This window comes from Prionailurus bengalensis, chromosome D3, assembly GCF_016509475.1.
Source record: "Prionailurus bengalensis isolate Pbe53 chromosome D3, Fcat_Pben_1.1_paternal_pri, whole genome shotgun sequence".
Lineage (NCBI taxonomy): Eukaryota > Metazoa > Chordata > Mammalia > Carnivora > Felidae > Prionailurus > Prionailurus bengalensis.
The window spans coordinates 69,061,365-69,077,370 of NC_057356.1; the positions used below are offsets into that span (position 1 = coordinate 69,061,365).

Consider the following 16,006-nt stretch of genomic DNA (forward strand, 5'->3'; position numbering starts at 1 on the left):
GTCAGCACAGAGCCCGACGCGGGGCTCAAACCCACGTACCGTGAGATCCTGACCTGAGCCAAAATTGGACGCTCAACCGACTGAGCCATCCAGGTGCCCCTACCCAGAAGTTTTATTGGAAGATATCCCCTTACATCTCAGGGATCACACCTATCTTCAAAAAAGGCTAGAAATGGAAATCCAACCTCTCCAAAAGAGGTCAGGAAGTAAGGAAGAAGGGGAGGATGCTGAGTGGCTAACTAGCTGCCTCTACCACATACGGATTAGAGTCTCTCTTACATCCTGCTTACAGAGCTCTGTAAGATATCGCTATGGAGATTAATTCTGTGCCTACCATTTGCTCAATATTCCTAAAGATCAGTTTATTTTCCCCTGAACATAAAATTCTTATTTTGATAATGCAGAGTGAGAGTATAAATATTAGGCAAAAGATACAGATGAACTCCATGGATGTACACAGAGACATACATAAAACGCATACATAACAATACTACACCAGAGGGGCACCTGGGTGGCTCGGTCAGTTAAGTGACCAACTTTTGACTCGGCTCAGATCAGATCTCATAGCTGTGAGATCAAGCCCTGATTCAGGCTCCTCACTGGGCATGAAGCCTGCTTAAGATTCTCTCTCCCTCTTTTTTTTTTTTTTAACGTTTATTTATTTTTAAGACAGAGAGAGACAGAGCATGAACGGGGGAGGGTCAGAGAGAGAGGGAGACACAGAATCTGAAACAGGCTCCAGGCTCTGAGCCATCAGCCCAGAGCCCGACGCGGGGCTCGAACTCACGGACCGCGAGATCGTGACCTGAGCTGAAGTCGGACGCTTAACCGACTGAGCCACCCAGGCGCCCCCTCTCTCCCTCTTCTTATGCATCCCTGTCCCACTCACTAGTGTGCACAGGTGTGGTCTCTCAAACTTTAAAAACAAAACCAAAACCACACCAGGACCCACAAACTCTTTGACGTGATCAATTACCATCTTCAATATACAAAAGAAGATAAAACAAATCCCGGCTGAGCCAGAACTTACAAGAGTGGAATATCAGTGATTAACTGCATCAAACAACAGAGCAATTCTTCCAAAAGATCTTCAGAGTCAGAACCTGGTAAGACACATAAATGGTTTTTTAACAAAGCATAAAACACAATCGAGCTTTTAGAAGTTCAGTCTTCATTTCTAATAAGAATAACAACAGTTACGATTACATAAAGTCAGATGCTGTATGTTGACCTCTAATAAAATCCGAACCATGAGCAAGTTAGCACATAGTATGATCTTCATCTAGTATAGGAATTTTGAACGTTAGCTATTAAGTATGTAACTTTTACCACATCAAAGTCTCTTATGGTTCTGTAGGGCGGCAGATTTCAAATCTCTTATTTTACACCATGTTGTTTCATATAAAATCTTACACTAAAGTGAAATATATAAAATAGGCCAAAAAATCAAGCTGCTCTAGCTACTTTGTTTGCATCATGAGTAGAATACCTATACTTCTTCCCCCCAGTAAACACGTGACCAAACGCTGGATCTCCTTGATGGGCCCCAGAGCACCTTTCTGAACCCGTGGGGCTCCACAGATCACAGACCGAAAGCCACCAAGAGGCCAACCACCCCTTCACAAGAGCCAAAGGTAAAATGGCTTTCCTGAGTCACAGAGGAAGTGGCAATGGTAGGATGCAAAAGAAGCATCCAGAAGAAATGCTCCTCTGTCCCAAACTGCTCTAAGCGACCACCTCATTTCCAAAGTCAATCAAATCAGCAGCTCACGTGACTTCTGGCTGTGGATGCTACCGACACCTACTCCTTCACAGAATTCTTTCTCCCCTCAGGTCCTACGACACCTGATTTCCAATCTACTTCTTTTTCTATTCGTTCTCAGGATCCACTTCCTTAGCATTTCTGTCGACTACTGCGGTGTTACTGGCTTCCTCTCTTCCTGCTCCCTATGTCCTCCTTCATCAACCATCACTTACACATGGGTGATTCCTACACCTGCACTTCTCCTCTTGGCCTCGCCACTGAACTGTTTATCTCTATATCCAATGGCCTACCGGCCATCTCCACCTAGATGCTTCAGTAGTACCCCAACTCCGTGTGTTCAAACCTGACCCCATCTTTCCCAATCCACCTATTCTTTCTACTTTCTTCTGGTGACTGCATCAAGAAGGCAGGGCCAAACCCAGACTATGCTCCCGGAGCTTTCTTAACCAATCTCTAGGTCCACTCTAGGCAGGCACAGCCTACGTCTCTGACGGTTCCTCTTTTCTGCACTCCTCGTCAGGCTTCTGTTACTTCATCACCTCAGCTCAGTTAAACCAGCTCACTAAACTCAAACTCACTCCTGATCTTCTTTCAATTCCCACCTTCAATTTTCCTCCTCTCCAACCCAGACTCCAGCCTGCTGCCAGACAGAGCTAACCCAACTCCTTCCTTTCTCTCTCCTGACTTACTTCCTTTCAACTACTTTAAGCTGAATACGAGGCATCAGAAAAAACTCCACGTGCAAAAGTACCACATGCCAGACGCTTCAAGACACAGGCCCTGTACCCCTTTCTACCATGACCCCCCCCCATTATTCACAATTTATATTCCAATAACAACACAACTTGTATTCAGACCAAATCGGCTACCTGCAACACGCCATTTCATGCCTCCTCAACAACATTCCCTCTGCCGAGCCTGCCCTCCGACGATAAAAACCTGACTTTTTTAAGGGCCAATTTTTATCCATCTGAATCCTCCACAGCCTTCCTCTCCTCCATAAAACCCAACTCTCCTGCCTCACTCTGAGTAAAAATAATCATCTACAAAGCACCTTGCCTCATGCATGGGTCTTTCACTGCATGTGTTGGTTACATTATGCCCTGATTCCTGTCTCTATGTGGGAAGGCTCCTCCTGGACTCTGTACTTCTCGAAGATGAGGACTGACAAAGAGCTTCACACACACACACACACCATGTACACTAAAGACATGTCTGCTGAACTAAATTAACCCAGGCGTCTAGGAGAAATCTAGTGGTTATTTCTGAGGCATCAGCGCACTTGGAGCTTCAAAGTTTAGCAATTCTTTTTTCTAGACCACCATATGACCTGGTACTCAGAAATTATGAAGAAATTCCTTCCTGCCTTGCTACAAACACAACTGGAACAGTAACCCTTTGAGAGGTAAATGCAGAACTTGAAGAAAATACTAAATCACACTGACCACAACGATCAGTGCTAAAAAGAACACACAGCAAGAATCAAGTTCAATAACCACCTTAAATCTATTCGAGCAGTGCCAGGCTTAGCTCAACTAGTGAAGAAAGTAAAATTTGGAGATATGTAACACTGGTCTCTGAGGCTGCACCACAAAAAGTACACGTAACTAAAATCCTTCTCATTGCAAAAGCTGTCCAACATAACCCAAGTGAGCCAATAACCTACTCCAAGTTGATTTGCTGGCATACAATCTATACCCAATTCAAGCTTGCTGAAATGTCATTTGCTGGCTCATCCTACAGAACGGAGTGACACAGACCCAAGTAAGGACATTTAAAATCAATCATTGAGGGGCGCCTGGGTGGCGCAGTCGGTTAAGCGTCCGACTTCAGCCAGGTCACGATCTCGCGGCCCGTGAGTTCGAGCCCCGCGTCAGGCTCTGGGCTGATGGCTCAGAGCCTGGAGCCTGTTTCCGATTCTGTGTCTCCCTCTCTCTCTGCCCCTCCCCCGTTCATGCTCTGTCTCTCTCTGTCCCAAAAATAAATAAATGTTGAAAAAAAAAAAAAAAATCAATCATTGATTCCCTGAAGAACATTTCAGACCAAATCAGCAGGCCACTCGAACGGTGTCCCGTTCAGCCAAGTAGTCAGCAGTCTGTTAATTACAGAATGTGAGGGAACAAATGCTGAGGACCCACACATGGTTGGATTTTTTCCTTTCAGGGGTATAAACACATCTCATTCTCAACTCTTAACACCCTGAGGAGGACTTTGTATTCTATGTCACGTGCCATCCAAATCCTGACTTCGGCCAAGATTACAGCGTAGGTCAATTAAGGAGTCTATTCACAGCTTTGTCATCAACCTACCAATGAAAATGACGATAAATACATTTCATGCAAGTGAAATGTACCATTTCAAGGCCAAAACTCTAACAGAAGACAAGAATAAGCAATTTCCAGGTGAAATCTCAGACAACTTCCACTTCCTAAAACAAAATATCCCTACAGAATACCATATTCTTATGTCTGGGACTAATCTAGAAGCAGATAATTGTGTATCAAGTGAAGATGGACAAGATCCGACTGCTTACCAGATCTGATGTCCAAGCAGTGTTTCTATCACTCAGCTTTCATTTGAGGCCAAATATCTTCCTTAGTGCCAATAAAAACAAGTAGATATAAACTCACCTGCCAAAAATTATAGTAACACTCATGCATTTCTCACAGGAAAGAGAATCTAGAAAGTCCTTGAAATCTTCAAGTCAGTGGCAAAGTAAATTGAAGTTCTATGAGCGAAGGACTTTGAAGAGATTCAGTGTGTTTACTATATTGTGAAGTTTTATACCCAGAGTTTTTCTCTCTTAAAGAGTTTTAAATTGCCTCTTACAGCTTCAGTCAAATAGGCTCCTATTTTCAATGTTAGCTTCTGTGAGATAACATTCATAGCTAATATTTACTGAGTACTCTACCCTTTGAGAGGCACTGTGCCAAGCATTTCATTCCTTATTCCACATTAATCCTGACAATAGCTTTTTCTGTTTTTTAAGATTTTATTTTTATGTAATCTCTACACCCAACATGGGGCTTGAACTCACAACCCTGAGGTCAAGAGTCGTACAGCCCACCAACTGAGCCAGTCAGGCACCCCCCCGCCTGATAATAACTCTTCAGAAGTAGATATGATCATCACCATTGTATTACAGACAAAGAAACCAAGGGTCAGAGAGGTCAGTTTACTTACAGTAAGTGGTAGAGACTAGATTTGAACCCAAATCCAGATGGACTCATAGAAAGAAAACAAAAACAAAAACAAAAACAAACAGAAACAAAAACATTATGAATGATTTTTAAAGACCTGTTTCTACACAAAGTTGGAAAAAACCTGGTCCAACAACCCATGATTCACTGAAGACCCTAAATACAAACCCCTGGTAAATGAATGAGGGGAAAGATATGAAATACCTTGTGTTAGGTACACATGAAAGTGATATGTTACACATTCATGAACGCATACTAGAAGTCTTTGATTTAAATATCCCATTTAGAAGGGCACCTGGGTGGCTCAGTTGGTTGAGTGACCAACTCATGATCCCAGAGTCGTGGGATCGGGCCCCGCAACAGGCTCCACACTATGGAGCCTCCACACTCCACACTCTCTCTCTCTGCTTCTCTCCCCTGCTTGTGCTCACTCTCTCTAAAAAAAAAAAAAAAAAAAGAAGAAGAAAGATAGAAAAAATAGGGAATGCCAACTGGTGCAGCCACTCTGGAAAACAGTATGGAGGTTCCTCAAAAAATTAAAAATATTAGACACAGCAATTGCACTACTAGGTATTTATCCAAAGGATACAAAAATGCTGATTTGAAGGGGGCACATGCACCCCAATGTTTATAGCAGCACTGTCACCAATAGTCAAATTGTGGAAAGAGCCCAAATGTCCATTGACAAATGGGTAAAGAAAACATGATGTGTATATATCTACATACAATGGAATATTACTCAGCAATCAAAAAGAATGAAATCTTGTCATTTGCAACAACATGGATGGAACTAGAGGGTATTATGCTAAGGGAAATAAGTCAGTCAGGGAAAAACAAATATATGATTTCAAGAAACAACACAGATGAACATAGGGGAAGGGAAGGAAAAATAAGACAAAAACAGAGAGGGAGGCAAACCATAAGAGCCTCTTAAATACAGAGAACAAACTGAAGTTGCTGGTGGGGTGTTGGGTAGGGCGGTGGGCTAAATGGGTGATGGGCATTAAAGAAGGCACTCGCTGGGCTGAGCACTAGGTGTTGTATGTAAGTGATGAATCACTAAATTCTACTCCTGAAACCATTATTATACTACATGTTACTAACTTGGGTTTAAATAAAGTTAAAAATTAAAATTAAAAAGAGAAAACTACCTAAGTCAGAAATAACCTCAAACAATGAATAAATAGAAACTGTTATTGTGAGTATTATGCAGAACAAGGCCACTGAAATCCTACTTCTATACCAGGGGTTCCCCGTTTTGAAGCCCTAACCCTGCTTCTCTGGTCGCTATGAGTGACGCCAGGGGAAGGAGCAAAGACCAGATGACAGCCACGGTCCCTTCCAACTCCAGGCGTCTCCACTCGAAACTGAGCTGTTCAGTCCCCATGCAGTACGTGCTAAAACCCCACACGCTCCTTAGGGAGGGAACCAGAGGAGAGCAAGATACTGTTAAAATCAAATACCTTCCACCAAAGTAGGAGGGGAAAGGGAGAGGGAGAAAATCATGAAAAAAGCACTCACTCGACGAAGAGGGAAAGAAACAGCACTAAAGGAAAACAAAGCAGCAGCCAGAGAAAAACCTATGGGTCATTTAAATCAGGTAGCATGGAAATATTAAAACACAGAGAGCTCACTGCTGTTTCCTTTTGCATGTAGAAAGCTGCCGGTTTCTAAATGCTGCTTAAAGCCACACCGTGCCAAACACAAGTATTAAAAATATAATCAAGAACTAACAGAGCCATATGCCACAAACAGGTTCCCAAAGTGCCTCAAAAGCTTAGAGCAAAACTGACTTCCTTAAGGTAGAGGACACATAAGCTGGATTGTATTTACTATAAACTTATATTCAGAAAACCATGGTAAAGTCTGTAATTGGCAGTTTTATTTGTGAAACTAATATTGCAATTATTCTAAATTTTTTTTAAATTTTTTATTTATTTTTGATAGAGAGAGACAGAGCACAAGTGGGGGAGGGGCAGAGAGAGGCGGGGAGACAGAATCTGAAGCCGGCTCCAGGCTCCGAGCTGTCAGCACAGAGACTGACGTGGGGCTTGAACTCACAGACCGCGAGATCATTACCTGGGCTGAAGTCAGACACCCAACCGACTGAGCCACCCAGGGGCTCCTGGAATTATTCTAAAATATTAAAAATCATATTGAAACTTCTAATGAGCAAAATTGAACATGCTTCTATAAAATAATCATAAGTTAAGGGAAAGCAGATGGATTCTTTTCTAAAATGAAAACTGATCTACATTTTAATGTATTACACTATTTGTAAGCCTGTGCCCCACACATGCCAATAAAATCTGCAATCATTCCGGCTGCCTGCTATTACTACAATCAAATGGAAATGTTTCTAATTATACTCAAGGATAATATAGTCTTCCAGGTTTAATAAAAATACGCCTTTTTTATTTCTCAGTTGAGTATAGTATAAGCACTGTTGATAACAGAAAAGAGTAGAAAACAGTTTCGTGGTACATTGTAAAAAGTTTAGAAACAGATTTTAGTGAGTAACCGCTAACTAAATAGAATATATATGCGACAAGGTATTGTACTGCATAATACGTACTTAGATTCTAGGCCAATTGAAAGTTCTATCCTCTTAAACTCTACTTTTGTTATTTTTTTGCATTCAAGTTATACTAAAAAAATTTAAAAAATGTACCTACTTCTACCACCCCCGATCCCCCAATCTGTTCTTTCCATCTATGAGCCTGATATATGTCTAATATTTTTTAGCTTCCACATATAAGAGAGATCATATGGTATTTGTCTCTGACTTATTTCACATAGCCTAATGCCCTCAACGCTCATCCACATTGTCGGTAAATGACAGGATTTCGTTTTTTATAGCTGAATAATATCCCATTGTGTAATATATACTACATCATCTTTGTCCACTCATCCATCAATGGACACGTAGGTTATTTCCATATCTTGGGTAATGCAAATAATGCTGAAATGAACATGCAAGTACGTACATTTTTTTTAATTAGTGTTTTCCTTTTTTTTCAAATACCCAGAAATGGAACTTCTGGGTCATAGGGTAGTTCTGTTTTTAATTTTTTTGAGTAATCTCCATACTGTTTTCCATAGTGGTTACACCAACAGTGTGCTGCATTCCCACCAACAGTACACAAGGGCTCACCTTTTCTCCACATTCTTGCCAACACTGCTATTTCTAGCCTTTTTTGACCAGAGGCATTCCAACAGGTGTGAGGTGATATCTCACCGAGGTTTTGATTTGCATCTCCCAAATAATTAGTGATGTTGAGCATCTTTTCATGTACCTCTTTGCCATCTGTCTTCTTCGGTAAAATGTCTATTCAGATCATCTGCCCATTTGTAATCAGATTATTTTTCCCTATTGAGTTGTACTATATAATACATAATACATATGTGTATATATATATTATACATAGTGTGTATATATGTACATATATGTGTATATATATATTATATACTTATAATAGTACTCTGGTTGATTAAGCTGTGCCTTAGTACAGATGTTGGGGCCCCATGGCACTCCTGAAGTAGAAAGCCCAGAATTTCTGCCAATTGTTCTTGAGCAATGACACCAGGAAACTGACAGCTGTTGTATGCAAGCTTATCATCTATAACGTTCATGCCAGACACAGCACCTTCTTCATCTGGAATTTGATCGTGGACTTCACTTCATCCATTCTGGCCACCATGTTCTCACTGTGGGTCAACAAGGAAGGGAACTTGCCAGCCTTATTAAGTCCTGGGCCCAGGATTCACAGGATCTGCTCGATCAAAGATTATGAAGCCAAAAAGGCATCATACTTCTTGGCCAGCTTCTTGCCTAGTTTTTTATTCCTGTTGAGTTCTTCAGCACATCAATGTCCATGTGGGGAATATCCACAGTCTTGGCCTCATCAAGCATTGCTGGTCCCCCAAAACACATACAGAGAACTTCAGGCAGGGAGTGGACTTAAGCCCAATGGTGCCCAAGAAGCATTTGTCCTTCTGAGAGCCACAGATATTCAAGGTGATATGCAGCTCCACCATCTCCCAAAACTTCCGGCACCCACGCTGGTTCCCGTGCAGGACTTCCCGCACCGCCTCGTACAGGGTGTTACGGGAGGCTTTGCAGCTTGTGGTGCCATGCACTGCAATAACCCAAAAAGAGGTCAAAAACTGTTGAATCCTTAGGCTTTGTTGTTGTTGTTGTTGTTGTTGTTAAGTAAGCTTTATGCCCAACTTGGGCTTGAACTCATGACCCTGAGATCAAGAGTCTATGTTCCACCAACTGAGCCAGCCAGACGCTGAGTCCTTTTATATTTTGGATATTAGCCCCTTATCAGATGTATGACTTGCAAGTAACTTCTCCCATTCAGTAAGTTGCTTTTTCATTTTCTTGATGGTTTCTTTTGCTGGGTAGAAACTGGTTAGTTTGATGTGGTCCCACCTGTTTATTTTCACTTTTGGGGTCAGATTCAAAAAAGTCATCTCTAAGACCTCTATCAAGGGGCTTACCACCCCTATTTTCTTCTAGGAGTTCTATGGTTTCAGGTCCTACATTCAAGCCTTTAATCCACTTTGAATTAATTTTTGTGTTTAGTATGAGATAGGGGTCCAGTTTCATTCTATTTATTTATTTTATTTATTTAAGTTTACATCAAAGTTAGTTAGCATACAGTACAACAATATTTTTTTCAGGAATAGATTAATGACCCTTACCTTTAGCCTATCCCCCCTCCTACAACCCCTCCAGCAAACCTCTTGTTTGTTCTCTATATTTAAGAATCTCTTATGTTTTGTCCCCCTCCCTGTTTTTATATTATTTTTGCTTCACTTGCCTTATGTTCATCTGTTTTGTATCCTAAAGTCCTCATATGAGTGAAGTCATATGATATTTGTCTTTCTCTAATTTCACTTAGCCTAATAATACCCTCTAGTTCCATCCACATAGTTGCAAATGGCAAGATTTCATTCTTTTTGATGGCTGAGTAATACTCCATTGTGTGTGTGTGTGTGTGTGTGTGTGTGTGTGTGTGTGTGTGTGTATACACATACCACATCTTTATCCATTCATCCACCGATGGACATATGGGCTCTTTCCATACTTTGGCTATTGTCAATAGCGCTGCTATAAACATTGGGGTGCATGTGTCCCTTCGAAACAGCACATCTGTATCCTTTGGATAAACGCCTAGTAGTGCAACTGCTGGGTCGTAGGGTAGTTCTACTTTTAATTTTTTGAGGAACCTCCAGACTGTTTTCCAGAGTAGCTGCACCAGTTTGCATCCCCACCAGCAGTGCCAAAGAGATCCCCCTTTTCCGCATCCTGGCCAGCATCTGTCGTTGCCTGAGTTGTTCATGTTAGCCATTCTGGCAGGTGTGAGGTGGTTTCTCATGGTGGTTTTAATTTGTATTACCCAGATGATGAGTGATGTGGAGCATTTTTTCATGTGTCGTTTGGCCATCTGGATGTTTTCTTTGGAGAAGTGTCTATTCATGTCTTTTGCCCATTTCTTCACCGGATTATTTGGTTTTTGGGTGTTGAGTTTGATAAGTTCTTTATAGATTTTGGACGCTAACCCTTTACCTGATATGTCGTTTGCAAATATCTCCTCCCATTCCTTTGGCTGCCTCTTAGTTTTGCTGATTATTTCCTTTGTGTGCAGAAGCTTTTCATTTTGATGAGGTCCCAATAATTCATTTTTGGTTTTGTTTCCCTTTCTTCCAGAGAGGTGTTGAATAAGAAGTTGTTGCAGCTGAGGTCAAAGAGGTTTCTGCCTGCATTCTCCTCGAGGATTTTGATGGCTTCCTGTCTTAGGTCTTTCATCCATTTTGAGTTTGCTTTTGTGTATGGTGTAAGAAAGTGGTCCAGGTTCATTTTTCTGCATGTCACTGTCCAGTTTTCCCAGCACCACTTGCTGAAGAGACTGTCTTTATTTATTCCACTGGATACTCTGTCTTGCTTTGTCAAGTATTAGTTGGCCATACGTTTGTGGGTCCATTTCTGGGTTCTCTATTCTGTCCCATTGATCTGAGTGTCTGCTTTTGTGCCATTTCCATACTGTCTTGATGATTACAGCTTTGTTTGTCATACAGCTTGAAGTCCGGGATTGTGATGCCTCCAGCATCAGTTTTCTTTGTCAAGATTACTTTGGCTCTTCTTTTCTGGCTCCATACAAATTTTAGGATTGTTTGTTCTAGCTCTGTGAAGAATGCTGGTGGTGTTTTTATAGGGATTGCCAGTTTCATTCTTTTGCACGTGTCTGTCCAACTTTCCCATCACTATTTACTGAAGAGACTGTCCTTTCTCTATTGTATATTTCTGGCACCTTTGTCACGAATTAAGTGACCACATATGCGTGGGTTTATTTTGGGGCTCTCTATTCTGTTCCATTGATCTGTATCTGCTTTAATGCCAATACCACACTGTTTCGATCACTACAGCTTTGTGATATAGTTTGAAATCAGAAAGCAACCTATTAGTAAAGTTTAATGATTCTGTTCCACTGATAACAGAAAAGAAAGAGAGAAAAAAGAAATATCACAAAACAGTATTACCTAATGTAAGGCCAAGAACAATCCAGGAGGTCCTAGAAGCACTTTTATTTTTCTGCAAAGACAGATTACAAATCTTATATGCTGAATATTTCAAAATAATAAATCCATGCTTTCTTGAGTTCTTTTTCCAGCAACTGTTTTACTTGCTTTTTACATTACTCAACTAATGAAATTAAACTGTTAAGTTTTATACTAAGACAAAAATAAACCAGACAGAAACAACTTCCCCTACCCACTACACAATTTCAGGTTTACCTCTTGAGCTACAGCCTGCTCCAGGCCCTAGAGGGTAGCTCAAGCAAAGAGAACAGTGAAATCCTGCTGCCATGGGAGCCAAAGCACCTCAGCCACCTGAAAACATTCAAAACTAGTTTCAAAGGAGGGAGATTTACCTTTACTGCATTTAGTTAAATGAATTCATCATGGATTCTGAAGGTACTTCCAAAGAGTCTCAAAAAGGTTTTCAGCCAGAGGAGAATGAAAAGGAGAGTAGTTACGTTAGAGAGGTATGATTATGGATTATTTTTTTAATTTCCACAAATATTCTATCCTTGATCGTCTTTTCCTTGCTTTGGTCTCTCACAAGCTGGAAGTTTTTTTCAACTGCTCAGGACCCTTGGTTCCCCATTTGCTTGCCAGAAGGAAGCCAATGTTCATGGAACTTCTGCGTGCACAGGCACAGCCTGCCTCCAGGGGGCGCTTCCAGAGTTGTTCCATTGAGGGACACCCAAACAACAGCATCTCCACGTCTTTTCCCTGTTTTGGGTTCATTTTCTCCAGAAGAGTATGCATCAACCTTCAAGATAATGGGTACAACCCCAGTGCCCACATTCCTGGAAGCCAAGTCAAGATGCCTCACTTCTCCATTTGTAGCGTTTGCTCTTAGCCCTGTTCTCAGTAGACCACCCCTCCACTGGGCCAGGGAGCCCCCGTATCTTGGTTCAGCCTCTTGGAGAAGAGATTCTAGTGGTTTTTTTTTTTCTTTTTAAATAGGCTTCCTGCCCAGCACAGAGGCCAATGCGAGGCTTGAACTTATTATGACCCTGAGATCAAGACCTGAACTAAGAGTTGGACACTTAACCGACTGAGCTCCCCAGGTGGCCCAAAGGAGGGGGGTGGTCTTGGGTGGTCTCCTGACTGTGCAGAGCTGGGGAGAGGAGCTGGGCGACCCACTGTTTCTTTCCATCACTCCTCCTGGGTGTCTGCCTTCGGAGACAGTTCCAATTCCTCAGCCTTTCCAGGGTTCTATGGCAAGAACTGGCTGTTTCCTGGAGTTCTCCAACCCTGAAGGCATGTAGGCTTCTTCGGCTTTCACCGATCAGTTGAGTTCACCATTACTCCACTTTCCAACTTGCGAACCGTTAACACTGTGTTCCCCCTGCCTCCTCTTTAATAAGAAAATCATGACTTTCGAACAGTGCTTTTACTGATGTTTTATTGGGGCTTCAGAAGAACGCAAAGATAAACATGTAGTTTCAATCCACTATGCTTGAGGGCAGTAGGATTTTTTAGAATAAATTTATATTGAACTAGTTTATGCCAAGGAAACGTGGTTAAGTGAGCCTTTGCATGGACCCGACAAGCTCCAGTGTCTTTTCTACCTACTCTCTGCACAGCCATAACTGACCACCACGCTCCACATTCTGCTGTCCCCAGCTCTTGGTACATGACCCATGTCCTTCATCCCCTCAACGCCCACCCACACCACCACCTGCTCACAGGCACACATGGTATGCTCCTTCAAAGCACCCCGCTCTGTGCTCTCGATCCTAGCGTCCCCCACTTCCCTGGGCTTTCGTTTCAGCTCGTTCCCCCTCTTTTTTTTTTCTTCTCTCTTCAGTCTCTCAATCTTCAAAGCTTCTTCCCTCGTTTATTTTTTTTTTTATTTTTTTAATGTTTATTTATTTTTGAGAGAGAGACAGAGAGAGAGAAAGAGACAGAGCATGAGTGGGAGAGGGGCAGAGAGAGAGGAAGACATAGAATGCGAAACAGGTTCCAGGCTCTAAGCTGTCAGTGCAGAGTCTGACGCGGGACTCGAACTCATGGACTATGAGATCATGACTTGAGCCAAAGTCGGACATTTAACTGACTGAGCCACCCAGGCACCCCACTTCGTCCCCCATTTTAAAAAAATGTAAAAATGTTTGTAAATAATCTATAATTGCCTTCCACTGGGGGCAATATTAGTGGAGTAGTTACTCCAAAGAGGCCTCCTATATAAAACAAGTAGTTCTTGGCTAAAATAACTCTTTTTAGTGCATTGATGGGCTTCTAGAAAGTAAAGGAACTCTCTAAGGACCCTTGCACCATAACCAAAAAGCACAACCACAGGCGAACAAACTGGCTTGCATCCAGAGTAAAACACTGGGCAGTAAACAAACTCTAAGGGTAGGGTGACCCCGATGATGAACGATGGTACAAGGCCGCGACACCGGGTTGCCACTGGGAAGCTGAACCTGAGATGTCACATTAGGCCCAGAACCTCTGGAGGAGGCTTAATGGCCTCGGGTGATGCAGCCCTAGATCCCTCCAGCAGCAAATGCCAATCCCTCCCTGATTTGGGGCCTCAGATTAAGATCCAACCAGCAAAAGCTCACAACCAACATCCTCAAATACATAAGGAAACAAAGTGTTTGCAAAAACAAACTATACATGCAAACCCCTCAGGACTTCAAATATCGGATTTAGGAGATGCAAAATGTAAATGAAGTATCGGAGGTAATGGAAGATGATACCGAGAACCGCAGGACACTAGGAGGAACAGAACTCACACAGAAGGCAAAGGGGAAACAGAAACCGTTTTGTCGCGCTTCCTGGTTTCCCCTAGGGCTAGCTTTGTCCCCTCTGACTATTCTCAAAGGCAGGGAAGAGCACCAAGAGTTATAGGTACAAGAGGATACAAATTCTCCGCAGCAAACAATCTATTACCACATCATCCACAGCCCGTGGGGAAATGTTCACCGAGGACATCCTCACAAATTTCTGTTACAAACCGGGAGCTTACTGACAGTCACATTAGCCTCAGAAAGAAGGCTTCCCTGAACATGCCAGCAACATCCATCTCGCCGCAGCAGTTTGACAAGGAATTGGAACAAAAATCCTGTAGGGTGTGGTAACCCGACCATCCTAAAATCCCACAGCTGACTGCGCTCAATTGTTTGTAGATGGTCCTGTACTTCCGTCAATTCAACCTTCAAACAACCAAACTGCATACTATCTACACCTGCAGCCTTCGGCATACCTAATGCGGATATGCACATACAAGCTGATAAATGGATGTTTTTAGGTACTGCATAATGCTGTCTTTTTTTTTTTTTTTTTACCATTTAACAGTATGTATGCAATCATTTAATTTTATTACTTTTATAAACTGTAAAAAGACATTGATAGAAAATGTAAAAAGGACTTAGACCACTGATAAGTAGAAATGTCAAGGGGTGCCTGAGTGGCTCAGTTGGTTAAGTGTCTGACTTCGGCTCAGGTTATGATCTTGTGGTTCATGAGTTTGAGCCCCGCATCGGGCTCTGTAATGACAGCTCAGAGTCTGGAGCCTGCTTCGGATTCTGAGTCTCCCTCTCTCTCTGCCCTTTCCCTGCTTGCACTCTATCTCTCTCTCTCGCTCTCTCTCTCTCTCTCTCAAAAATAAATAAAACATTAAAATTTTTTTTTAATTTTTTAAGTAAATAAAGTACAATATATGCATAATTGTTTTGACATAAAGCAAAACAAAGTGTTGGGTTTGTAGGTTCTTGGCTGGCTTAGCTCTCAGGCCCCATGAAGCAAACATGCACTCCATTCCTGCTGCTACCCCTTTGGTGGAAAGGTTTGCACCTCCCCGACTAGGGCTGCTTTGGCACTTTCGGTACCACAAAAACGAAGCCTAGCATTAACAAAATTAACACACGCCAGACAGAATTCTGATTAAAAGCTCTGTTTAAACATCCATGTATGTTTAACAAATACAGATTATCACAGTAGTAAACTGAACATATTTCTCTCTTAAAACTCAGAATCAACACATAAAGCTCTAGGTAGGGGGCGCCTGGGTGGTTCAGTCAGTTGAGTGTCTGACTCCTGATTTCAACTCAGGTCATGATCTCCTAGTTGATGAGTTCGAGCCCCACGATCTCAGCAGAGAGCCCGCCTGGGATTCTCTCTCTCCATTTCTGCCCCTCCCCAACTTGTGCTGTCTCTGTCTCTCTCAAAATAAATAAATAAATAAACATTAAAAAAAAAAAAAAACCCTAGGTAGACAATAAGTCTAATGAGAACAGAGACATGGTTTTTTAAGTTTGTTTAATTATTTTGAGAAAGAGCGCGCGCACACACACGCACACACGCGCACACACGCACACACGCACACACGCGCGCGCGCGCGCACACACACACACACACACACACACACACACACAGGGGTGGGGGAGAGAGGCAGTCCAGAGAGAGAGAGGGAGAGAGAATCCCAAGCCGGCTCCCTCCGGGCTGTCAGCGCAGA

At 42.3% G+C, this 16,006-nt stretch overlaps 1 protein-coding gene and 1 pseudogene across 4 annotated transcripts in view; both read right to left on the reverse strand.

Annotated features, from left to right (window-relative positions):
* DYM (dymeclin) overlaps positions 1-16,006 on the reverse strand; it is a 359,762-nt gene that overhangs the window by 270,723 nt on the left and 73,033 nt on the right. For all 4 annotated transcript variants that reach the window (XM_043558777.1, XM_043558775.1, XM_043558776.1 and 1 more), the window contains exon 6: positions 1,031-1,103. In XM_043558777.1, the coding sequence (XP_043414712.1) occupies positions 1,031-1,103 (73 nt within the window). The remainder of the gene's footprint in view (positions 1-1,030; positions 1,104-16,006) is intronic.
* On the reverse strand, positions 8,213-13,243 carry LOC122470907 (annotated as a pseudogene).